The 27,595-nt window shown below is 38.2% G+C and overlaps 1 protein-coding gene across 7 annotated transcripts in view; it reads right to left on the reverse strand.

The window, feature by feature from the left end:
- LOC101910707 (BEN domain-containing protein 5) overlaps positions 1–27,595 on the reverse strand; it is a 965,145-nt gene that overhangs the window by 625,998 nt on the left and 311,552 nt on the right. Inside the window, exons 1-2 of one of the 7 annotated variants that reach the window (XM_055814854.1) lie at positions 16,423–16,447; positions 15,984–16,023 (exon numbers count right to left, since the gene is read on the reverse strand). The exons of 5 other annotated variants lie outside the window; for them this stretch is intronic. In XM_055814854.1, the coding sequence (XP_055670829.1) occupies positions 15,984–16,023; positions 16,423–16,432 (50 nt within the window). In that variant the 5' untranslated portion in view covers positions 16,433–16,447. Of the gene's footprint in view, positions 1–15,983; positions 16,024–16,422; positions 16,493–27,595 lie in introns of those variants that run through there. One more of the 7 variants, XM_055814856.1, reaches the window with a different exon arrangement.

Here is a 27,595-nt window from a genome sequence, read left to right on the forward strand (position 1 = left end):
CCTAAAGTCACATTTAGACATTGTAGCACGTAAAATACCTTTTTCTCACTCATCAACACTTGGTATTACAGTGTCAGAGCTAGACAGGATATTGTACAAAGGATCCTGACTACCCAAATTGGTTGGGGAGATGTCAAAGTCATTCTGTGGCAATCAAATGAACATATTTATCTATAGATGAAATAACTGAACATATATTTATTCTAGTTTTGATTCAGTCCTCGTCATTTCTTCAAGAACAAACAAAAGCTTTTATCTTGGACAGCAATGCAGATACTAAAAGCAATAGCAAAAGAACATTACAGTAAAAAGACCTGTCTTAAAATTCCATCCAGACTTTATATAATAAATTACTTGAAAGGAAAAAAGAACACTGACATATTCAGTTCCATGTTAGAAGGAGCCTCACCGCACAACTTTTATTTTAAATAAAAAGAAATACTGTAAAAGGTAAATAATTAAGAAAAATCTTCAAGCCTCAGTAATTCGAAGGGTCCCAAAATCCCTTTGTGTTTCATGCTGAGATGCACAGAGAGTTGTTCATATTTAATTGAAAATGTATTAACATTACAATTTCAAAGGATCAAAAATAAAAGGAGTTTCCTGAAAATTTAAACCAGGCTTTCAGTGTTTCCTGTTGTGCAGAAGAAAGATCTATTCTTAATGGAATAAGCTGTAGAAAAGGACCTAAGGAGGGTAATTTCTTCATTCTTCAGGGAAGCTGGTGGGAAGTAAAATGCTGTATAATTAGTTTTGGTGGGTTTTCTTTTCAAATATATTTAAAACTTTGTGAAGGCTAATGCTCCCACACAGCTGCATTCAAACACAAACTTTATCTGAACGGTGTTTTCACTAATTTTAGATCCTACTAATTTGAATTTACAAATACTAAAGACTACTCCTTTGAAATCCTCAAAAAGGTTTACACTTTCTTTTTTATGTTTTAAAACTCTTGCTTATTGTAGGATTGCATATTATTTTAATGTTAATTATTTTTCCTTCTCAATAGATCATACATATCCATATAGCCTTAAAGAGAAACCCTTGATTATATATATAAAATCATATATGCAAACTAAAATGTAACAAAACCAACACCACCCCCCAAAAAAAAACCACAAAAGAAAAAGAAAACACAAACCCACCCAAAACAACTCAAGATCCTATTTTTGAAAATTAATTGTCCCAGGTGATATTTACAACTAGAGAGAATACAAACACATCAAATTTAAAAGAACTGTTGGGAAGAATTGCAGTCAAATAACCCAAATATTTTATTAACTTTTTTTTTTTAAGGCTGGTTTCTTACACCATGATGCTTGTTAAAAAACCTGTAACTTCATAATTGGTCATGCCATTTTCTTAAAAAGTGTAATCAATAAGACAACCGTAGTTGGGAAACATGCTTACCAAACTAGACTTTTACTTTGGACTCCAATTATCTGAAACTTTAAAAGGTCTGATGCATAAGTCAGTCGGAACGCCTTAAATCAATACTGGTAGAGTGAGCAATTGACACTCCTTAGCACCATAAATTAAATGATTACATCTATCATTTTTCCTTTATGATGTAAACAAAGTTATGGCAACAGAAGACTGCCACAGGATCAATGTCTCCTGCTAAGAAAATAAATTCTTTGACACTTATGCAGCAGCAGGAGATTATTATTATACAACAACAGCCTATGCCATTTTCTTAATTACAGCAACAACCATTAGTGCTGCTGTTTGTCCTGGTTTTGGCTGCGATAGAGTTAATTTTCTCCAAGTAGCTGGTACAGTGGTGTGTTTTGGATTTAGGATGAGAATAATGTTGATAACACACTGATCTTTTAGTTGTTGCTGAGCAGTGCTTATACCAAGTCCGGGACTTTTCAGCTTCTCATGCTGAAGCACAAGAAGCTGGGAGAGGATACAGCCAGGAGAGCTGACCCCGACTGACCAAAGGGATATTCCATACCATGACTTCATGCTCAGTATATAAACTAGGGGGAAAGCTGGCTGGGGGGCTGCTGCTCGGGAGCGGGCTGAACATCAGTGGGTTGGTAGTGAGCAATTGTTTTTTGTTTGCATCACTTGCTTTTCTAACATTTTCTTTCTTTCTCTCTCTCTGTATTTTCCTTTTCATTACAGTTTTATCATCATCATTATTATTATTTCAACTGTTAAACCATTCTTATCTCAACCCATGAGTTTTTTTACTTTTACCCTTCCGATTCTCTCCCCCATCCCAGGGGGGACGTGGGCAAGTGGCTGTGTGGGGATTAGTTGCTGGCTGGGGTTAAATCATGACACTGTTATGAAGAAGAATTGCTAAGTTTATTTTACAGCACACTTCCTTCCATAGCATACTTTTATTGCTTCAGAAGGGGAAGGTGTTGCTTTAAGGTGCTGTTGTTTTATGAGAACATAAAATGAACAGAAAAATAGGCAAGGGAGTCTACCCAGAAAGCAAAGAGCAGGCAGAAGCTGATCCACACTGCTTTAAATCCCACATTGGAGCTGGTCAGCAAGCAGCTAGTGTGAGGTCAAACCAATTTGTTGTACGGAGGCATCACCACCTTAATGGGGGAAGTCTTCACTTCAGTGACTCTTACATCTCACACATCTCACATACATACAAGCAGCAGGATGCCACAGGAGCTGCTGTCTCTGATACCATCTACAACCTACACAGGAGCCCCTATCCATGTATTTGTGTTCTTTTTAAAGCTGTGCCAGCATACTTGGCTAAGCATCTAAGGAAAGCATCTGCTGCACCTTGAATGTATGGTAACAACTAAAGTATATGTTCTCACACCTGTACTTAGCCACCATAGATATTTCTCCAATGCATTACCACAGTACTTTTACCCGTAAGTCCAGCCCTACTAACTACTGATTTTCCCCACTCATTCCCATTCAGAAGTCACTCCTGCAAAATGGAAATACAACTGGTCAGCATTTCACCTTTTGCTAACATATAGGTACTCGTGATTTTCTCCGCCTCTTGCTGTGAGCAAACTACAAACGCAATGGTGCCACTAGTACCCAATACAACTTTAGTATCCCACCATACAGGTGCCAGTTTTTATTTCAGGCACATATTTATGCCCTGAAACTATAGATCATCATTGATGTTCACTGCTCACAGACTTCCATCCACACAGCAATGGTAATTTACTTGCTAATATCATAATACCAAAATCATGCATAATAAATCTGGAAGACACCAGATTCCAGTCACCTCTTTCTAGTGACTGACATGTTCTGCATCATCTAAAGCCATTGCTAATACTAATTCTTCATGTGAAGCAGCAGATAAGCTCCTTTTCCAGGTAGGCCCTCTGGAACCACTATAGACCACCTCAAGCCTACATGATGATGTTCTGCCTTTGAGCATGTTCTCCCTTCCCTGTGTAGATCCTTGTTTGTAGCTCCTTATACAGACAGTTTTAACAGGGAGCCCGGACTTCAGCCACTCCAGGAAAATCCATCTTACTGTATTGGCTCAGGCTTTGCGAGGCGCAGCCTCCCAGGCCACTCGCTGCAGTGGCATACAGCTTCTACTGCTTCTGCTGTCTCTAAACAAGGGGACACTTGCTGCTCACTGAGCCTGAGGGAAGGGGATAACACAGCTGTTAGTTTTGGTGGGATAACTACACTGCAAACTACTATTGGCACTGCAGTCTCTCTTAAACAAAGAGACAGTCATGAGACTTCTACTCAAGTCAGTGTTAATAACAGCCTTTTTTATTTAGATGCATTTCATACCTGCCAACCGCGCATTGCCTTCCTGGCACCCCTTTCCTAAAAGCATCATCAACTTGGAAAAGTTGAACACCGAAAAGGGAAGAAATCAGTTTAGCTTCCTGATATCCAACCATTGTGTTACAGCCAATATCTACAAGATTATACATGTAAAGATACCATTAGGGTTTATTTACATGACAGACACACCATGATCTGCTAGCAAAGCAGCCTATCGTAAGTGCTCTCCTCCTCTAGCCAAACTAATAACCAGTTCCTGAATTAACCATGCTAAAAGGGTATAAGACCACAGTTACCACTGTTAGTTTAATGTAAAGCTCTGTAGAAAGCACATCCACCTTGCTAAATCATGCATGACCAAATATTATCCAGGTCCTGATGAAACTAGGATTTTAAACTTGACAGTGGGCCAAAATGAAAGACAGGAATAAGTCTTACAAATATTTCTGCAGTTTTCCACAGTCCACTAAAACAATAGCATTGAAGATGCTATTGGGAAGAACAAATGACAATTAAAGATCCCAAATCATAAGACAGATGCCAACAACAGTTTGGTGCAAGAAAGAAAAGTAAGCAAATCACTTTTTTGAACCAGTAGCCTGTAGATGAAAACTCCTAACAGGTTATACATTATACATGGACTTTGCCATATCTAGCTAAACAGACACTGTGCAAAACTATTGGCACTGTAGCCATTTTAGAGGTATTAAAATCATTCATCCTCTCCCTTCATAGCTCCATATCTAAATGTATTCTTCATGCAATCTACAACAGAAAATTAAAGAATCCAGGGATCTCCATTTATCTTGTTTTTCATTTACAGACACCAGACAAATCATATAGATTTGCAAGTCACAAATCTCTGGCCTTTTTACATGTGAAAATTCACAGGGGCATTTGAGAATAATGTCCAAACACCTCCACATTTCTCTGTGGGTTAACAAGTAGTTTAACATAGTAACAATACAATGCTGGCTTGCCAAGCATATAATTTACACAAAATTCCCAAGAACATATTAAAGTAGATATTTATCTCCCTAATCAATAAAATTGGAGTCATAAGTTCTTTGTGTTTTATGTGAAATCACTGGTAGTTTCTATTCAGACAGATTATGCCAATTTGGATGTTATGCTCCAGAAAAGGGGGTCACGTTACATTTCAACAATTAGATTACTAGACTAAGAGAAACAAAATATTTTGATCACATCTCACCCAGCAAGCGTATCAGATCTCATCCTGAGAAAGCGACAAGTCAAAGCTTCAGCAGAATCATATTACACTGCTCAGGGGTATTAGAGAGGCAGCTTCCATTACAAATTTCTGCCATCACCTAATGAGGCAGTAGGCTTTGGGACATAGTTGCCTCAGAATACCTACTTTTGTCTTTGGCACTTAAACATGAGGCTATGAAACAGGAGATTGGGCCCTTGGGAAATAACATGCGATTACCACAATTCAGCTGAGACCTCCTGCTTTCTTGGTAACGAAGCGGACAGATCAGGCAGGGATGAACTTGGGAGAAGATTCTTAAAGCAGATGACATAGTGGAGAAAGATGTACCTTTCAACTCTTTCCCAGGTTAAGAACTCTTTTTTACAAAGAACTCTGTAACTTAGGTATTGCTTACAAGCAGGAGCTTGTGGAGCTGAGTAATGATGAGTCTGACATACGTGATTGGGAACATGCGATGCGACTAAGGCTGTACTGCCCTGCTCTCAACTACAATACAATCAAAAGGTACTTTTACTGTGAGCCATTTCTAATACTTCATAATAAAAAGAAATTCCATGTTGAAGAAAGGAATCAAAAGCTCAGCCTTTAACCTTGAGGGAGTTACGCCATCTGAAGCAGCTGACAGATTGGCTCACTGGATTACACACATACATACTCATCTCCCCAAAAAAGATTTGGCAGCAGTTATAGATGTCCTAAAGCAAGACTTTTAGTTTATAATGATTCATGTAGTAGCTGCGTTCTCAGAAATTAAGTATCATGTAAGTGATACGGCTATTTTGCCAAAGTGGGGTCTAAGCTACGATGAAATATCCAAGGGAATGATTCTATTATGGCCTGGCAGCTGGATAATTGCAAGGAAAGAAACAAGTGTTTTATACATCTGAGTCATCATCTACTAAACTAAATTATTTGAATGTGAAGGCTGTGAGAGCTTTCATTAACGAACACGTGCAAAAAACATTCCTAATGTTAGTCCAAAAAGACAGGTAAGGCAAAATTTGGCTGTAGCAAAACCAAGTTATATGTAATAACATTAAATAACCAGAAATAATATTTTGGTATCAAAGACCGTTTCAAGGACAGTAAAAGTTGGTTCAGGCAGTGCCTTTACCCCATCTGGTTCATTTTTATGAATATGTTGAAAGAATAAAGGGTTGCAACTAAGAAATACCACGACTGAGATATTTTAGTGGACACTTTTATCCCTTAGACAAAGAAGAAAACCTTTGTCTGTCACAGGTAAAAGTTCTGATTGTTCTATTAAAGCCAGACAATTATAGTCCAGGCTGTTTTGTAGTCTATCCAGTCTGGTCTCACTGGGATCTGAAGTTTGTATTGAATGCCAGAGGTTTGGAATGCCCCACATCTTTCTTTTGGGGCAGCTACTAAAGAAGTGCAAGCACAGGCCAGATGCTTGCTGTTTGGCATATTTAAGTGTTTTTCTACATTGAGCCTGCATAGCAAAACACACACTGACTTTTCAATCCGACTCTGCACAGCAGAACACACAAATATATTTAAGTCACATGGGAATTTAAATACATGCTTATAAAGTTAACTCTATTCCTACAAGTTTTGCTGAACAGGGACTTCAAGGATTCTGAAAAGTCCAATTTATTCACAGTTGCAGCTACAAAATTAGGAGATGTCAACAATTCTGCAACCCTCTCAACTCTTGCTGTAGCAGGTTACTGACTTACTTTTCTTAGCGATAGCAAAAGCAGTAGGCATAGATGCCAAAGTTGGACCAGCACCAATGACAAGCAGTTAAAAAGCAATATATATTTGGCACCAGACATCAAAAAGGTTCACCACTACGACACTTAACAATCAAAACTACATTTATTGTGTACAGTCAACTATCATTATGAAGCAGATGAGAAAGAAAAGTTTCTTTTTAGGGCATGGCCTTCTGGAAATTACATTCAATCACTCTAGTGCTGCAGGGAAAATTTGGGGGATACCGTTATCCTGCTGATGGGCCTCACAGTTACGCTTTATCATAGGGTCTAGGCATACTGTCATCTCCCCCCACCCCCAACTGGTTAGAGCCCATTCAGGCCTCCACAAGGAAATAAATTAACATGTGAGAAATGGGTCAACAACCACAGAAAATGAACAGTGTGGCATAAGCCAAAACGTGAAAAAAAGAGTACAGAAAGAGGAGGTGGTGAAAGGTGCCTCCCCACCATTGACAGACTTGCTCACGATCAGGGTTTCTTCCCAGCTGACCTGTTTCACCTTGAAGCAGTCAACATTTCTGGGCTTAGTCATTCATTTCTCACTTAGAGACATGCTATTCTTCAATAAAAATAAAAAATCCAAGCTCTATACGTTCATGTCTCAGCTTCATCATTCGAACTCCAACTCATCTTTGCTTTGTGATAAATAACATATTGCTGTGCATTCACAGACTAGTTACTGGTAGCTATGAATTTAAGCAGCTTATCTTGTTGTCTTTTAGGGCGTTTGGTCTGTTACAGGGGGCAACTACCAAGGGAAGAAGAAGGTGTGTTGAAATTGGGTGCAGGTACACCCCTTGGGTCAAGACTAAAGTCTCTGTGCAGGTGTCATTACAGCTAGATGATAACACCACACTTAATTCTTCATCTTATTTTCAACAATACCACTGATCTAGCCCTGTTATAATCAGCCTATTCCATACTGTAGCTGAAACCATTAAACACACACATTTCAGTCTTAGAGCAAAGATGTAGTAATACCATGCTTGAGCATGTTTTGAGACAAGCAACACTGGACCAGCAGTTTTAATTGCCTTGAGCTGGTGAGCATCAGTTATAACCAAACACTGTCACAGTGTAAATGAAAGTGTAATAGGTATCCGAGATAAACAGAAGCACAACTCAGCTGCAAATGAACAAAACCTGTTCATGAGGCAGTCTTATGACATAATAGAGCACTTCTGTGCATATTTTCACTTGGACTATTAGCAATCAGGTGCATCACCTGATTTGGAAATTACAAATTTGATTCCTCATGTCCTGGGGTGAAAGTGTACCCTGAAAACAAAAGGCCGTCTAAACTAGTTTCCACCTTACTTTCTCACATTGCTCCAGCCTGTTCCAGAGCTCCCTCCCTGTGTTTCACCCCTGCTGGCAAGTCTTAGTTTTGACAAGAGTTTTACATTTGTTAGTAACAATGCTGTTTAGCCATAATGCTGACCACAGTGATGAATTCTGGGCTCCTCACAACTATGCCTGTATTGCTTCTGCTGCTGCAAAAGTGTTCCATAATTGGCCTGTCTGCAGGGGGGACCGTGGCTTCCCTCTCAAATGATTTCCCCATAAAGTCTCAGCTCTTGCTAATCACTCCTGACAGATAACTTCCAGCACTCCAAGGTTCTTAATTCCCATTTTTACTAAGAATTGGAAAATATACATTTCTTCCTGTTAACATGCTAACAAACATCTTGAGTACGGGTCACCAATTCAAACACAGGTCTCTCTCAAGCAACTTCCACTCCTGCCGTGGTCCCCTCAAACATTTCCTGCAACCATACTGTTCTGAAACAGCTGTGGCTCCCAGCTACCCTCTACTTGAAACACTAATCTAAGCCCAAAGAGACGATTAAGCTCAAAGTTAACACTTTCTTTGACTCAATCCTATGTAAATTTAAATTTTAAAAAGATACAGTAGCTCTCTAACAAGTTTAAACACCTGTATTGCCAGGATAACACTGTCGTCCATGGCAGCAGCAAGGTTGGCCCGTGAGTCAGTTAAGAATAGACCCCTATTCTCATATTAAGGAAATTCACTGTGAAAAAGATTGTTCATTTATTACAAAATTATCTTTATACTATAATAATTCAATATCTCCCTACTGGCAACAGATCCAAATATTCCAAACCATTCTTAGAACAAAGATTTTGGTTTTTAATCATAGTTTTTTAATATCGCTAGTTATATATATGGCCTCCATCACCATGGCTTTAAACTATTTAGACCCTGAAGAACTAATTCTAGAACATCTTTCTGGCACAGCACACTATGCTTTATGGATTGGCAGTTCAGGAAAACACTGAAGATTAACCAAGAAATAAGCACCAGACCTGGCAGTCATACCTGTCATCTGAGTTCAAGTTCATAATCGGTTATTTAGAAGCTTCAAGAGAACTATGTACCAACCCATCCTTCAGTGGGCACTATGTCCAGCCTCACTGCATACTCTTAGAAACTGAGTAGGCCACTGGGTGCTCAAATTTCTGGTATGGGTGAGCTATCTAATGCTTTACCACACCACATGAGTACTACAGACCATCATATGCTTGGATATGCATGTCATCTGCTTAAGGAGACATTCCCCCTGCACTGGGATGTGTGTCCATCCAGGAAGCAGCCCCATCACATGATCTGATGCACATATGCAATCTTGACATAGAGGATGTTCATACGTAACATGAGAGGAGATATGGACAATTCAGTCCCAAGAGACGACTTGCAGCTGCTTGAGGAATCTCCAAGCAACCTCAAGAAAAGCAGGTAGCACAAAGCAGGACAGCCAGATCGTTTAACAACAGAGGAAGTGGGCAACCATGATTTAAACTACATTTAATAAAAAATGTATTACAGTAAAGACCTAGTAAGTCGAGAAAATTAATAGAACATAGCTGCAATTCATTACTTATTTATACACTTAAAATGAGAGGACTGATAAAAATGATAAGTTATTATACAGTTTGAACAAAGTTGCTTAATAAAGCTGTACATCAAGTGCAGTGCCTAAGATGGCCACCTGCTCAGTTACAATTCTAGCATCAATACATTAAATAATTATTCCCCTATATAGTTATATACATACTTTTTTCAGCTTTGATACTTCGGATTAAATGATTTTCGACTATTACTTGTAACTACAGGATACGATCAAAAGGTGGCAGCAGAATTGTCAAGTATTCTTCCCTACACATACTTTTTATTTCCTTCAATTTAAAAGCAGACACAATTTTCTTGACTTCCCTAATAAAGGAAGAAATCTCAAGCCTTATTACAAACTTGTATTTTTTAATCACTTTCTGTTAAAAGTTTTCTGCATGTAGGAATGCAAGTTTGTAGTTACACATTGCTGAGTATGCAATGTAAGAAAGGGTCTTTAACCTGCTTGAGTTTATACTTCCAGTTTTTCTGGGATCAACTCGCTATGCAGTCACTATGACTAGCTAATATAAATAACTTAAACTGACAGAATATCTTAAAGCGATTACATGTTATACCATGACATATGTGCAAGCATTAGCATCACAGCCAGAGTGTTACAGCTGAAACATAAAAAGGAGCACAGTAATAAATCACTAATTTTCAGGATGTTCTTGGTTTTGACTACAAATACATAATTCTAGAAGGACAAGTGTTCTAGTCAACAAAAAGTTTGCATTTAAAGAGAAACATTTAACACAAAAATGTGTGAATCGACAAAAGATTGCATGAGGTGCTTTGTCTGCTACTGTCATTCTCTGCATGTGAACAATAATAGAAGCTGGCAAAACTCCAACAGCTGTGTTTAAGTGTCTGAAATTTTGCACAGATGCCCAGTAACATTCTGGTCAGCTTGGGTACCATACGTAGCACATGGGAAACCATGGACAAGCACAACGGGTAGAAAAATAAATGGCATGTCAAAATAGCAGCAAGCTTGCAAAATTAAATATTTGAATCTGAACCTATCCCCTTTCTGCATATGCAAAATATTTGCATAGCAAAATCTTCATTGTTTATTTTCTCCATGCGATTCAAGCAACACAGAAAACAGAAATACTGAGAAAACAGTACTGAGGAGCTGCTCTTCTATACATTGCTTTCTCATTATCACTTAGTACGTGGCCTCCTTACTTGCTGCACACTGTACAGAAGGGACAATCAAGCACATTTGCATGTTGGTTTGTCAACAGCAGCCATTTTTGTAGTACCCCCACACCTCCCCTGCATTCCATTCAGTTCAGCTTCTGTGAGGCAAAGCAGTGGTAAAACGGAGCTACTCCTCCTCCTGACTACAGAACTGCAACTTCCCTACCCATTGCTGTGCGTACCCACCTAGGGCTACATGGGCAAAGCTGGATGTTCCCTGAATCCACAGCTTCAGAGCAGGTGGAGCCACTGTTCCCAGTTAGTCCTCTGGTGGAACCACTGTTCCCACTTAGCCCTTTAGCACACCTAGTAAGGGTGGTGGAGGGCACTGCCTGATCTAAATGCAGTGCTCGTAAACACTCCTCCAGGGGTAGGAGAGATGGAAGGTTGTAGCACAGTCTGGGACATGTAGAGAATGTAAAAACACCGTTTTTTCAAAATAAGTAAGTAGACTGAGCCTAAGCCACTTTCTGTCAGGATGACAAAACACAAATCTTTATGCATTCTGTGGTGAATTTTAAGGCCTTACACCAAAGAACTTAAGTACTAGGACTCTCACAGATCACTTGCATTTGTTAATGTGGTTCAAATGAAAAGCCTTATTTTAAGGGAAAAATAATAGCATTTAGGTCCAATGTTTTCCATGGTTAAAAGCAGTAACATCACTGTAAAAAGATATAAAATGTAATACATTGCATAACTCCACTTTCAATTAATTATGTTGTAATTTAATGCATCATTCTGGGGTTTCTTTTCCCCCCTTACCGAGTCTTCAGACAACACTGAAAATGCTTTTGCAGAGTAAATTGAAACCAACATTGGAAGCTGTATCACACTTAGGAATGAATTCCTTTACGACAAAATGGTACACCTCATGAAAAAAACTGATGACACACTGATGCTGTTGGAACAGAATTCCCGAAGTTGCTGAACAATGACACATCCATCCTTTCAATTTAGGAACAACAGTTCTGAAACTCATTTATGATCTTACATCTCAAGCAGGAAAAAGAAAAAACATAATTGCAAACTACACTGTAACAAACTATTAAACTAATGACAAAGAAAACCTTAACAATTATGGTTTGTGTTTTAAAAGTGAAGAACAAAAGTAGTTAAAATTATACTGCAGCTTATATATTGCACTTTTTTGCTAATAATTTTGGGGTTATAACCTGTCATAGCAAAGCATCTGAATTCCTGGTAATCAGTAGCATAAATGTTAACATCTAGAAACAAAACAGTAGCATACTGCACAGATCCCTGTCACCTGGGGCTTTTACTACTGACAGCCATTCACATTCATCATTATCCCACTGCTGCTGTGATCCTTTGCACACAGTTATCTCCATAGGACTTACTGTAATTGAGATGAAGAACATGAAATAACATCAGAAGAGGAAAAGACCATTGGCCCAAAGCACTTTCCAAATACTTATCACAACAAACATATAGACTGACAAAGCAAACTCCTTTTTGAACTGAAACGCAAGTTGCTGTAGGAACACAATACATATACCACAAAATAACAAAACCTATGTCACAGTGAAGTCAGTTAACAGCATAGATAGGGTTCCTCTCACAGACTACTGATTTTGAGGTAGAAGAGACTGTCTTTAAAACAAATCTATTAAAATAATGCAGTAGGCCAACTTCAGCCCTCCTTACCAACAGGGTACTGTGGTTCCACTGAAATTAAGAGAATAATTTTGCATTATGATTTTGCACGAATGCTAAGGGTAGCAGAATTTAACTTGGTACATCACACTATCTTTAAATCACCATACAATATAAATGGCTCCCTGAAAATTATCCATTCAATAGTTAAGTTCCATATGTTACTGTATATTTTGTGCCTTTATCTATATGCAGTGTATACCGATCTGTACAGTAAGAAAAACCAGGAATGCATTGTGGAGGGCCTGATAGGCATTGAAAGAAAATAAGATATTCAGATGACCTCCCCCTAATTTAATAGGCAGAGTTAGAAATTATAGATCAGGGAGAAGCCATCTATTCAAACAGGGAATGCATAAAAGCCAGAACTGAAGTGACAATCCTAAACTGGTTATTCCAGAGTGGGTGCAGAGAAGTGTGATGGAACAGACAAATCTGATGCACAGCAAGGAGCAGATCTAGTTGTACAGTAGCATACAAGTGGAGGTGAGAGATGGCAAGCTTTCATAGAGTTGTGACAACTAAGAAAAAAATAGGTATCGGAGAGTGGACAGATAATATATAACTGGAGATATGAACCAGAGCAGCATGTCAGTATTTCTACTGGTAAACTCAAATATTACACAGCCTGCATATCCACATTACAGCCTGGAAAGGACTTATTGGTATTTATGTTAATCGAATATTTAAAATCCAATATATTTTTAAATTATTCTATATTTTAAATAACAAGTCACTCTTCTCTCATTCTTTGTTTATGCTGTAATGCAACAGCTGTGATAACATTTTCAGTTATCTGATGCATCCACAAACCATAGTCTCTAGGAACACAAAAAAATTAGAAGTGAAAATAAATAACTGGATTAAACCAACAAACTGTATCAGCCACACTCAACAGAAGAAAAACATTTGAAGCAATAAACCACAGGACGTGTCCAACCGAAATCATGTACTCTGCAGGTAGATTTTGGCAGGTCACCAAAAGTTGAGAGATGTACAGATTTTACAAAAAATGCTCAGCCTTCTCAGGCACCCCCAGCTGGTGCTGTCTGTGGGTAGCCCAAACTCCACCCCAGTCACTGCACCTACAGTTTTATCTTCACTGGTTGCAGCTTTTAGGGCAGTTAAGTCAAATGGAAACACAAGATATGGAGACTGAAGTGGAATTACCCCATCTGAAATATAGTAGCAGCAAGGAAGCACCTCAATTGATTTCCATCCTTGCAATGATACAGGAAGAAAACCTGGGCTTCTAGCACACTGATATCCTAAAACACTGAAGCCGTTGTCATCCTGTTGCCTAAAGGCAGTACCTGGAATACCCATGCTCCCACTCCCCCGTCAAGGTGCATTCACTTCAAGAGGTGAGAGAGTCATAACTCTAAAATCAGTGTATCTCCTGGGCGGTGTAACAGTAACTTGTGAGCATCTTACACAGCAAACAAGGAAAAGAATGCACAAATAACGTCTCTAAAATTTCACATAGAGTTTACTCAAGACTGACACACATGTTCAGTCTAACCTAGAGCACAAAGCAGGGCCTGCTGCACTCTGCACAAGCTGCAGACTCCAAGTAACTCAAAAGATAATACTAAACAGACCCCATTACAGTAAACTCCAGCAAGGGGTGAGAATCTATAATTAATGATCACTGTCAATTTAGCATCTCCCACGAGCGATTCCAGAAAGCTGAAGTCTTGACATTTTGAGAGTTATCAGAATCAATTTAATTAGATGAAAAATGGTTATTCTCAGTATAATGACCACTCTTAACTGTTACTAATGTACCCAAGGAAAGCAGAATCTAAGAGCGTTCAAAAGGACTTACCTGTTCAGAGGCTGATAGGCTCTATGGAGTAGAGGATAGGACATAGATATGGTGCAAGCTAAAAGGCTATCAGAAAGGATAACAAAAGGACATACAGTCCTAATGTTTCATAATAATTAAGCACCCAGAAACAGTTATCACAGCAATTACTATACATGCATGATTGATGCAGACTTTTCAAGGTTTTTAAATTATACTCTAAATGATCATACCATGGCAATTCCAGAAAATGACTAGCCCTTTTTCCCATTAAATTAAGGTCCAAAAAGAATGGACTGGGGACAAAAAAAAAAAAAAAAAGCAAACCCACAACCTAATCAGTTCTTTAAATAGATAACACAGGACACATGAATTATTCGGAGTTTTAATGAGACTTGGTGCAGAAAGCAACAACAAAAACCTGAGGCAAAACCTCACCAATTAGGAGACTTTTTATCTTGCATTATGTTTAACTTAGAAACCTTTGCATCCCCACAGTCTACAAGCAAAAATTTCTTTACATAGCAGGTTTCAAAGATTGCCTAACAATCAATATTTGGGAAGAGCTACATGAGAAATTTCCCTTGTGATTTAGCAATGACTCTGATTCCCCAAGGTCTATGTTACTGACATTGCTGCAAATGTAGTGCAAGCGATGAAAAATGGAAGCTGCACGTACTGTGCTTTCCCCATTGCCTTTACTCAAGTCATAACTCACTCTTGCATATACTGTAATTTAACCTGTGGAGATCCCAGAGGGTGCTGCATGAACACTGTGCAAAAACTTAACCCGATCATTAAAACAGTATAGCATATTTTGCAGATTATTGAACATTTTCTAGTAGATCACTCAGTTGAACTTTCTTGAGTTAAGCAAGGCTTCATCTGATTCATAAATTAAGTTTTCATATTAGGTAAATCACCAGAGTACTTTGGCACCTAAAATGAGCCAGGAGCCAAGAAACGGAAGCCATATATGTCAAATTTCTGCATGTTTTCTGACAGACCTTAATCTCTTCCCCAGTATGTCCCTTAAGGTGCCATAAATCACTTTATAAAACATAAAGTATATCACTACTGGTTATAAATAGGGAGCTGGGCATCTCCTAGAGTTACCCTTTGAAGAAAAGCCCGCTCTCTGGGTAAAGACTTTGCTTTCTCAAATAACTGAAGTCTGGCACACATTTAGACCTGATACCCACCACTCAAATTGTTAGCAGGTATTAGCTGTCTCGTTACATTAGCCCGTCATCATGCTATCTTGCATCATGCCAGCATATAATGTGATTTAATGGAACATGATGTGACATATGTGATATGACGTGATGTGATGTGACAGCTACCATTTAAAGGGGAACACACCTATTTTCAAATCAGATGTCCATTATCAATTAAAGCTGATCTGGTGATGGTCAGACATTTACGCGTCAAGCCCAAGCAAAACTAATGGGCATGTGTTGCCTGCACTACTGAACTGATGAGCTGGGAATCTGCCAGCTACCCAAATTATCCTTGGGTAATTTGACAGATCTGTAATATAAGCTCTGTGTATCAGTTCCATGTCATATTTGCTCGGTACTACTGAAAGCATGTTTTTGCCATTTTTCTTCTTCATCCATCATAATTAAAATAACCTAAAATGCTGATTACCAAGCTGTAACTTCAGTTCTGTTGTTATCAGCTGCTGTACCTGGTACGTGAAAGAAAGAGAAGACAAAGAATATTATTCTGTAGCTACAGTGAACAAAGTGCTCAGAGCATTGCAAAAATGGTCATTTAACTGACCAGATGCAATGTGGAACTAATATGAAAGTGAGTAAGAGCAGTATATAGCGTAATAAAACCTTTTTGTATTCACTTCTGCACAACAATTTTTCTCCCTCAGTAAAGACATTAAGTGCTCGTGTCATGGTTTAAACCCAGCCAGCAACTAAGCCCCACACAGCCATTCACTCACTCCCCCCTGGTGGGATGAGGGAGAGAACTGGAAGAGTAAAAGTGAGAAAACTCATGGGCTGAGATTAAGGCAGTTTAACAGGTAAAGCAAAAGCCATGTGCACAAGCAAAGCAAAGCAAGGAATTCATTCACCGCTTCCCATCGGCAGGCAGGTGTTCAGCCATCGCCAGGAGAGCAGGGCTCCATCACGCCTAACAGTTACTTGGGAAGACAAATGCCATCACTCCGAACAGCCCCCCCTTCCCTTCTTCCTCCCAGCTTTATATGCCGAGCATGACGTCATATGGTATGGGATATCCCTTTGGTCAGTTGGGCTCAGCTGTCCCAGCTGTGTCCCCTCCCAACTCCTTATCCCCCCCCCCCCCCCCCCAGCCTCCTCGCTGGTGGCATTGGGTGAGGAGCAGAAAAGGCCTTGGCTCTGTGTAAGCATCGCTCAGCAGTAACAAAAGCATCCCTGTGTTATCAACAGTTTCCAGCACAAATCCAAAACGTAGCCCCATACTAGCTACTGTGAAGAAAATTAACTCTATCCCAGCCAAAAGCAGCACAGCCTGAATGCTTAAAATCAAAAAAGATTTGCATAGGTGCAATGAGATTGTCATAAATCTGTTGTAGGCAACAGTCTATGTAATATATGCATAATTCAAAAGGAGAGAGATTGTAGATGAGTTTAGCGTATAAGTGAAATTCAGACACTGTAGTGCAGCAGCTCTACAATGCATAAGAAACGCATATTATCCTTATGCAGATTAAAGTATTGATTCTTCATCATTCTATAGTTTATCCATTAATATTCATGCAAACCCTCCAGGCTGGTCACCTTGCAAGAATGCACAGAGCACTGGAGGATCAGCTCTGTTTTATGTCGGCATTTCAGTGCTGGAGAGAGGTTTCTGTGCACCACAGTAACATGGCTTCCCGTGAGTGATATGCCTGCAGTTGCTGCTCAGTTGACTGTTTCTGATGATCTTGCTGCTGCTGCAAAAAAGGGTAAAGCTGCTGCCTCTAGATTTCCCGATGCAAAAATTGCACTTCAAGGCCGGATGGCAGCTTGAAGGTCACACACGCTGACGCCTCGTATGCCAGAGACAGGAAGCCTAATTTTAGCCCACAAGAAACTAGAGTGCTGATTAGAAAAAATGAGATTCTATAGTGCTTAAAAAGCTTTACAGGGGAAAATTATTCTTAGCACAAGATATCCCATCATACCTACGGGATGCAACACTTCAAGGATGTCAAAAGAAAAGGTTGCCATAATAGTGGTGGAAATGAATGAAAACTAATTAAACAATTGTCTAAAACAGTGAACGCTGAAAGAAACTGTGGATATAATAGGATTATATAGTGATTTGTTACCTTATGATTATCCAGCCTCACGGGATAATAGAGAAATAAGTAGCAAGCTATGGATCAAAGACATAGGGAATATTTATTGTTTTATTTCCTGGCATAAAAATTTCTACAAAAATCTGTAATGTGAACAGTAGACTATGCCACCTTTTCCTTCCACATGGGTCTGTCTTAAGGGAGAGCCTGTTCTCACCTGGCTTGCCAGGCACAAGTAGACAGGCTGTGTGGTGTCTGCCCAGGACGTACTGCAAAGTGCCAGTGGTTATTTCATGAATTGGAGTCTGGTGCCTTAAGCAAGGAAAGTTGTTTTGTTGAGAAAGGTTGTTTCACAGACAGCCCATTCCATTCATGATCACACATATTTTCCCTTTTTCCCCTTTTGTAGCCCATACCATTCTTGCAAAATATGATGCACTTGCTTTCAGGGAAAAGCAACACTCTCCCTGCACTCATTTTTAAAATTATGCTTAAGACAATTCAGTGGCCAGAAAAGAGCGGGGATAGAGAGGTGTGACAGATCACTTGGAACCACTGTTAAGAATGACACTGGGAATCTCTAGCTGGGCACAGTCCTGGAAGAGCTCGGCAGGGGTTTCATGGCTGCACAGCCAGCTCTGCATTCACACACTGGTTAAATTCAGTATACCAGTAACGCATTGCGCATGATAGAAACCAAAGATCAACGTTTTATTTTCCACATCCTTTGTTTTCATAATAAGGCAGCTTTGAAAAAGCATTTCTTGTCCCTCAGATTTCTTTTGAATTTTCATTTTCCTGTTTACAGTTACATATATTGTTTTGCATTCAGATAGTCTTCACTGAATAATTTTCAGTTCTCAAATTGTTATAAGAATAATTTCTGAACTTCATTTAATGCAATTACGAAACAAGGATAACCAATTCATAAAACATGCCACAAAGATTATTACCAACATTTCCCCTTTCCCAGAGTCCATTTTGCCCGTGTCAAATGATAAGAGTAATGTCAAGTTCCAGGTTTAGTTTTGTAAGTGTTTTTGAGCATGTTTTTCCTAAAGTTTTTAATAGAAAAATTAAAATAAACATGCCATGGAAGGAAGCAATAAGGTTAATGGAAACAGTACCCCATTCAAAAGTTCCAATAAAATTATCCTACAGGCACCCTGCCCACCAGATATGGTAAAATATGTCTGCTTGCATGTGCCTTTTGATGTACACCTGACTTGACACATCATTGGCATAAATTGCAGACTTTATGCTCATTAATCTACAGTGCATTTCTATGGCTTCTTTAGATGACAATTTTGAACTAAAAAATTGCACTGCCTAGATGTCCCTTTACTTCATTCTATATGGAGTTCTTGAAAATGCATTGCAAATAAGCAGTAGAACTGGCAAAAGGAAAACAGTGTTGAATTGTTTGGGGGTTATGTTCCCTCATTTTGCGCCTTCAGGCACAGTTTTGATTTGATTATAATGATATCTTTACCATTGGGGAATGTATGTTCCCATCCATGCTTTCAAAGTTCACATCAAGGTCAGAAATTTCATTTTGGACCTAGACTTCATATTCCAAGTCTGAAAAGTCTGATTTTTTTTCAGCATATAGAGTATGTAATTTCTCAAATTCAGGTAAATTTCAGGTAAAAGCAGTTAACATAAGAAACAGCCATACTGAGTGAGACCAAAGACCTTTCTAGCACAGTATTCTGTCTTCAGCAGTGGCCATAACTGGATAAGCAGGGAGAAGTATCATTTATACTTGTCCTATTTTTATATTTCCCCTAATATTCACCCAGGCTCCACTTATTTTCAACTTAGGGACTGCCTGAACCAGATATGATATCTGTGTGTTTAGCTAAACTTCAGTGAATCTCTCCTCCATGAACTTGCCCAGTCTCCCCTTAGACCAATACAAAATTTTAGCGTCCATCATTCTTTTGGCAAGATCAACTACCCACTACATGAAATCCACGTCTTTTTATTTGTTTTGAATCTGGCTCCTACTACCTTCATTTGATTTCCCCTGGCTCTTGGACAAGATACTGTGAAGAGAATGTGAACAACTGAGCCTTAACTGCACTGTATATGATTTTACAGACTACTATCACAGCCTGCAGCAGTCCTCTTTTCCAGGCTGAAAGATCCTGATTTATTTAATCATTCCTAAATACAGGAACTCTTCTGTGCTTTGCTTATCTTTTTAGGCCTCTCATGGAGCCCTTCTCAGTTCTATTACAGCTTTCTGGAGATAGGGGTGGCCTGCGAGGGTGGCCAAAAATTATTGTCTAGGTGTAGACAGACCATGGATTTTCATATAATACCGTAATGCTATTCTCTGTTTTGTTATTTTTGCTTTTCTAATGATTTTTAACACTTGATTTGCCTTCTAACCATAACTGAGCTGATATGCTCAGAGACTTATGTACTGTAACTGGAATGCCTTACTCCAGAACATTCAGGATAAGGTTAGAAGACATTATCATAAGTATATGAAGTTAGGAATTAGGGTTTTTTTCTCTTATGTGCATCACCTGACATTTACCTATATTGAATTTATCTATTTTATTCTGTAGTCACTCACTATTATCTGATTTTCATTTGTCAAGTAAAAAAAAAAAAAAAAGCTGATTTATCTGTGCATAGTATCAGCATCCTCAAGACACATTATTAAAAAAGAGCTCAGTTTGTCCCATCAACACTGGATAACAGAAATTGCTCCTGCATGTGTCAAGGTACCTGCCCCATCTGTCCATGGTGGTCCCAGCAGGGATTTATTACAGTTTACTTCATAACAGTAAAATCCTTATGGAGGCTCCACTGTACTACATCCCCACTTCTCACGCTTTTGAACACATCTAAGGAAAGCTGCTCAGAAAATCTTCTGCAAGTTTTTAATTGAGCATTAAAATAACGACACTTTGCAGAAATAGTTCCATTTCTAAACAGTCAGAAAAATTCAGGCAGAATTCTAGCAGACTCTTGTCTGTCTACCATCTCCAAAGATCAATCTTGATTTTTGCTACTAGCTTATAGTGCTGGTCACTCCCAGGTCAACAGGACACTAACATTCCCTAGGGCTTCCAGGTTTCAGTCTCTCTTCAACTAGCTAAAGGTCTTCTGGTAGCCTGTCTGGCTGCTATGGAGCCAAGACTCTTGGAAACTCTGGCAACTGACGAAAAAAGCCGACAATTCTTTTGAGGTTTTTTTTCATTTTAATAAATGGTTTAAACGGGCTGATCAGTTTGTGCTGATGTTATTTATTAGTGGACAAACAAAACTAACAAGAATTGTGTTACTTTCTGCCTGCAATTGCAAGTAGTTTTCAAGGCTTTGCTGTATAGTATCTATTCCTTCTCTGAAAAAAAACCCAAAATAAAAAAAAAAACACCAAAACAACCAACACTTGATTGTCTTTGAAAAGGAAAATAATGTAGGATTTTTACTATACATAAATATTTGGGTTGGGGGGTGTGTGTGTCTAACTTTAGTTCCAATTTAAAAAAGATTAGGCAAGGAAAATTTGAAAAACTTTTGCAGAACTAAACTCCTGCATAACCTCTGCCATGCACAATTTGTGCACTGGAAGTGAGGAAAGAATGTTTTTGGTTTAGATTCCTGCTAGCTTCACATGATACTTTTTCTTCAATTTCAAAGATGTTAATTACAAATATGTTCATTATTTCATAAGTCACAGAATTAGGATACCTAAAACCAAATCTATAAAGTTGTCAATGGACAGAGTAAATACTTCAGATTTATTTCCTATTTATAGCCTATTTATACTGGTAACTAATTCTTCAGAGTGAAAATATTACGTATACACCTTTCAATTCCCTAATTAATTCTTTCATTGCCATATAAGGAACTTCACACTTGAATAATCAACTACTTGATGGCTTCCCATAAAAAAATGAAATCAACAATACAAACATCGTTTAGATTCACATAATAAGGGGGAGGAGGGTGACCAACAGACAGAAAAACATCACAAATTTAAATAATTCTAGAGCATATTTTAATTTAAAACTGCCTGGCATACTTGTTGCCTGAAAAGCTTCAGCTATATTGGAATTTCAAAACACCTGTTTTCAGAGCAGCATCTATTTCCTGTTAGTATTTAAAAATATTCAAATGTATCTACTTCTATGGGTGAGAACCACAAGCAGAAAAACCCAGACTTCTAAGCTTTCTTATGATTCTCATACAGATCTTTTCTCATAGGTCTGCCATATCTTGCTACTCTAATTCATGCAGATGATCTTTACTGCCACTGATTTAAAAGGGCAAATTGAATGATGAAGGGTTGCAGTACAGATCTATTGCATCTCAGATTTCATATCTCCCCAAAAAGCCAAAACTTTTTGGCAGCATCATTAAAGTACCTGCTGTTCTTAAAGTTGAAAATAAAGAATACGCTTCAGCTACTCTTTGACTACACAAATCAGTAGTTGCAAAGATCGTATGATTGTTCTTTTAGTACAGGGAAGATTCTCAGTAGTTTTAATAGAACTATTCCTGTGTGATTTTTATTTTTTTTTTAGAAGACAAAATCTAATCATTTTAACCCACAGATTAAAGTGCCTTTCTCCTTCCATTATATAAATCCTACACCAGAGTAGAAGACAAAATCATATCTGTCTCCATTATGACGTGAAATGAGACAGTTTTTATACTATATTGACAGAAATCTTTATCTCCAGGGGCCTGCATTTGCTCTTACTGAAGTTAATGCAAAAAATCTAATTGGTTTCAATGACAGCAGGATATAGACTGAGGCTCCATTCATTGGCCTTTCTGGAAGAAACATAAGGAAAACATTTGTGACCATTATCTCCTCTCTATGACCATTTATCCTGTCTTTTTGGTTTGCCCCATATTTCAAGATTTTAATAGTTAACATCATTGCCAGGGCTAGAAAGAAACAGCCATGTGGGAAATTTATTTCTTGGGCACCTATGAATGACTTTACACTGCCAGATCTCAGAGACTGGTGGCTGGCTGGTCTCCGGCTCTGTTCCACAGTGTCAACTTCTATGTTGGAAATTGTTCATTTCCTGAAAAGATGCACAGAATTATATTTGGGTCTTGCATTAAACATATAGTTGATTTTTATACATGAGCCTGAAAATGCAAAGCATTATATTAACTGGGTTAGATTGTCATGAAAGTACTGAAAGTCAAATTTATAAGGTCAAGCCATACTCCCAACATACTGAACTCTTACAGCATTCTCCACTACTCCTTCACAAAAATAATTGTGCACATCTCCAACCTTTCAAATAAGTACCTATGGAAGACTGTATGACCATCCACATTTCCGCTGAAAAGAAACAAGAGAAAGAGGATTTACCACTTCCTAAAACTTGGTTTTGCAAAATCAAGGCCAAATTGTAGATGCTTGCCTTTGGTTGAAGCTGCAGACATTTAGTAATTCTCACATTCTCAAAAAGCCAGTTCTAAATGGCCTCTAAAATTCTTTGGGAATTTCTAAGGCAAATGCAACACAAGTTTGATTCCTAATTGTATTTCATAATATTCATACAAATGGCAGTTTAAAGGCAAAGAGGAAAATAAAAATCTTCAGTTGCAACATCCCAGTAGTAAACATTTTTGCAAATACAGGAGTCTAGGTCTCCCTGTGTGCTCAGCTTTTATTCTGAAAATGAGCACCACAGGCCAGGACAAAGCTGGAGCAACGACAAGAGTATGCACATTACATGGAAACAAGGGAGGGAGAAACATGGAAAAGGCAAAGATGTTTTCACAGCACAAGTCATTTCATATAAAAATATCTTGCTTCTATTTTAATTTTTTCCCCTAGGGGTGTTTGTAGTTGTTGCTTTACTCACCCCACACCCCCACCCCCAATATACTTGAAATAAAGCAGACAGTACCAGTGAAAATTTATGCAGTAATTCAGTGAAGAAAATTAGAAGGGAAGAACAATGGTCCATGGCCAGACAGGAACAGGGAAGCTCAGCCACTATTCCCAAACAGAATGACAGAAAAGGTCAGAATTCACACTGCTTACATTAATATTGCAAACCCACATTTTAAGAATTGGGGAAAAAAATTGAAATTAATTCATTGTTTGCTGGTTTCCATATCCTCAAATCCTCTCAGCAATCAAATCTAACACTAGTACAAGGTGACTATCTCAAGTATCTTTCTAAAAGATTGTCTGATTACTTTGTTCACTCAAACCAAGTGTCTCCACACTGCTAGAAAAAGTATTTTCATAAGTAGAGCCCAGTTGCAATCTAGTCACATACTAATAATACACAGCTCTTTTCTGAGGCATATTATTTACATTATGGATTTATTATTGTCTTCTGTTATGTTGACACGAAATAATCTTTCATCTCCCTCTGTGTTAAAGGAGTGCAAGCGTCCTTTGCTCAGTAAATAATTCAAAGACATATAAATATTTTAAGAACAATAAGCAGTAAATTTTGGAGCAGTGGAAGAGAAGTGAAATTAGTTATTTGTAGCTGAGATCTTGATTGCAGCAGCATAATTGTTTTTCAGTTTTCATTATCCTACAGTGAACCAAATTTCTCCCTTTACTTTCAGGCCCTGAATATTTAGTTTCATCTCCAAGAGTAATTTTTATGAAAAAACACAGAAGCATTCAAGCATGAACTTCCCATGCTTTCAAAATTCCTGTGCAAAACAAAAGGAAATTTACTTTTAATAATTTGTTTGTCCTGCATACATCTTAAGTATGGCATATGAATCTTTTTCATAAATAGTGTTTATGTCTCCTCACAGATTACTTGAATATAATTAACTAGTGAGAAATTTTCAGTCAATATGAGTTTTTTCTTTATCAAGCTGAAAAAACAAAGACGAAAATTTCTAATTCTTTTTATATTCACATAGAAACTACAGTTGAAATGATGAATCAAAACTGACCTACAGTCAAAAATAATAAAAGTTTAGAAAGCTGAATGATGTGCAGACACAGCTAAAATTCATTTGGGAATCACTTATTGCTACTTATTTTTCTGTGATCTGAGGCCGGCCCTCAGATCTGTAATGCAGATCTCCAAATCCTGGAATAAGACAGGCTATAAGGCCTCATAGGAGCTCCACATTAATATTGTTAGTCCATTCGCATGTCATTTTCTTTTCCCTAAAAGATTAGCACAAAATTTGTGTACCCCTTTCTCAGTGTTAGATAGGCCTGCTCTAAAACACGTGAAAGCAGTAGATCTTGAGCCTCTATGCAGTAGTGACTTTAAGGCACAGCTGATCCGGTATTAATTGTAAAATACAAAGCATGAAAAGTTTCAGAAAAAGATATAAAGCTATAGATTGCTTTGGTTCATTGCTCACAGAACAAACAACAGCCCATCTCTGAGCAGTCAAGCCCTGTTGCTCCCCCTCTCTCTCTCTGAAAGGATATTTTATAACTGAGCATTTGGCTGCAGTTCTTCAACATGGATTTGACAGTTGCAAACCTCACTGCTACAGACAAGTGGCTAAATCCCCACAAATTTACAGCTTCAATTTAAATCACGCTTCTAAAACACAGACAATGCAAAATCCAGACAATAATCTCTGTTTGATCAGATGTTTTCTATAAAGATGTTTGCAGATATACTTGGGTTAATTGGGGTTTTTTTAGCCGTTTATGCACATATTAAAAAAGGAACCATGGCCCGTGCTTTAGTAAATTATAAGTGGGGGACCCCATCCAGCCCCCTTCATCACACTACACTGTGTGATAAATACAGGACTTGGAAATCAGGGAACTCTTTACAGATGAAAAAGAAACATTTTGAGGAGGTGAGATGGCCAGGAGTGTAGAAGTTAGGGATAGACTTCACTTGATTTCTCAAAGCGATACAGCCTTTGAAAAATCTTTGTTGATTTAAAACAAGGAGGTTTTATAAGTTTTGGTTTAAATCCATTTCTCTTCACCCTACTGTGCCTTTCCTTAGCTTTCTCCTGAACATGGCTTGTTATCCTTTGGGTTTTTTCCTCTTCCTGTTTGTTTTAGAAGCTGAGGGTTATATATATTAACAAAAAAAAAAAAAAAAAAAAGAAAACCACCAAAAAACACTCTGAAGTCCAGCAGAAGTTTAGTAGCTTCCCCTGTGACCTTGATACAGATCAAGGACAGACTTGACATAAAACAAAAAACACTCTGAAGTCCAGCAGAAGTTTAGTAGCTTCCCCTGTGACCTTGATACAGATCAAGGACAGACTTGACATAAAACTGCTGAAAGACAGTAGCAACAAAAATTGGAAACATCCCATTAGAAAGGACAGGAGAAATAACCCCTTCAATCCCCAGAAATATCGGAGATAAAATTGATACATTTGCCTACTCCCAAACATAAAAGCAACTATTTCAGTGCTGCAACTACCTTTTCAAACATGTTTCTAACCCTACAAGAAAGCAGACTGTAAACTGGTGAACAGATTCATCAACCAGTAAAAAGAATTTAAATTACTGATGTGAGCATTTATCAAATTATCTAAATTTATCTAATTTTCTCATGAGAATTTTAGCACGCTATATTTTCAAACCCAAACCAAAGTACTGGAATATACCTAACCAATATTATTCCAGCTCCAGACATCTAAGGCCAGACAGATATTTCCCCCTCATACAGCACCTTTACAGGCCCTTGCTTTGGTAGCTCCCAGAACATCTGTAGAGGATTGTACCTGGAAAACTGCAGGACCAGTTGGCTTTTAAATTTTGACCAAATTTCAAACTTAACTCCCTGTCCTGGTTAGTCTACAACCTCTATCTTGTAATTTTTGGTCAGACACGGTGTTTCAGATTAGTTTTATTACAACCAGAGTGACCGTTGAGGGTCCATTATATGTATCACAGTGAAATATTTGAAAAAAGATTACTGTGGGAACTTTAAGAAATTATCAGCATAACCATGGATTTTGTTTAGATTAGTTTATGAGGAAAAAACATGATAACAAGACATCCTAATTGACTGTATCCCATGGACTTTAAAAGTGTCAGAGCAATTTAGCCTTTAAAGCACTACATAAAATATTTTATCACATCTTTGCCTCAGTAACTTTAATAAACTACACAGCCTTCAGGGACCAGGCTCCTTATAAATTAACTGCCTTCAACTTGCTGCACAAGGGTCTTTATCTCTTGTCAGCTTAATTATGTGTTTAATTTTATTTTTAACATTTTTTAAAATGACCCACACCAAGAGAAGCCTAGATTGTTTAATTAAACAAATGAATATGGTTATATCTAGCATGATCAAAGCACTCATTTGTCATACTAATGTTTTATATGGAGCTGATAGTTCCGTTGTAGTACCAATATACTAGTTTAGACTAAAGTTTATCAGCTCACCTTTCCAGCAATAATTTAAATTTTAACTTTGTTCCATCACCTTCCTACAACTAATTGGCTGTAGCTTTTCCCCAGTGTCTCAACAGAAGCTAGACTCTAATAAAGTTATTAAGCAATTACTAATAAATTATTGCTTATGCATGTGTGTTCCAAATTTACACTTTACTATAGAAAGCAGCAAATGAGTGTTTCGGTAGCAGAACACAGTTGCACAACACTTAACTTTTCAGCAGCAAGATTTCTATTTTAAATATGGGACTAAAATAAAAAAAAGTATTAGGTGTTACAGATCTACAGTAAAACCTGGAAGGAAGACCTTATCTGAGGCTTGAGGTGCTTAAGAACAGCATCACCACTAGCCAGCACCTGGAGTGAAACACGCTGTCAACACAACACAGAGGGAAAGAAGGGAGAGGTCCAGGAGCCAGGCTCCAAGCTCCGAGCTGCACAGCATCAGCCTCCTTCGATAGCATTCTTTCCTGTGATCCCCAAGCAAATCCTTTCTCACAAAATTCATCAAGAGGAAGGGCATCACAGCTACAGCACTGACACTCAGGACACGCAAGTCTTTCTCCCAAATCCCACCTGTCCAATAAGACCTCAACCCATGCCTCCAAGTGCATTAGC

Source organism: Falco peregrinus, chromosome 10 (assembly GCF_023634155.1).
Source record: "Falco peregrinus isolate bFalPer1 chromosome 10, bFalPer1.pri, whole genome shotgun sequence".
Lineage (NCBI taxonomy): Eukaryota > Metazoa > Chordata > Aves > Falconiformes > Falconidae > Falco > Falco peregrinus.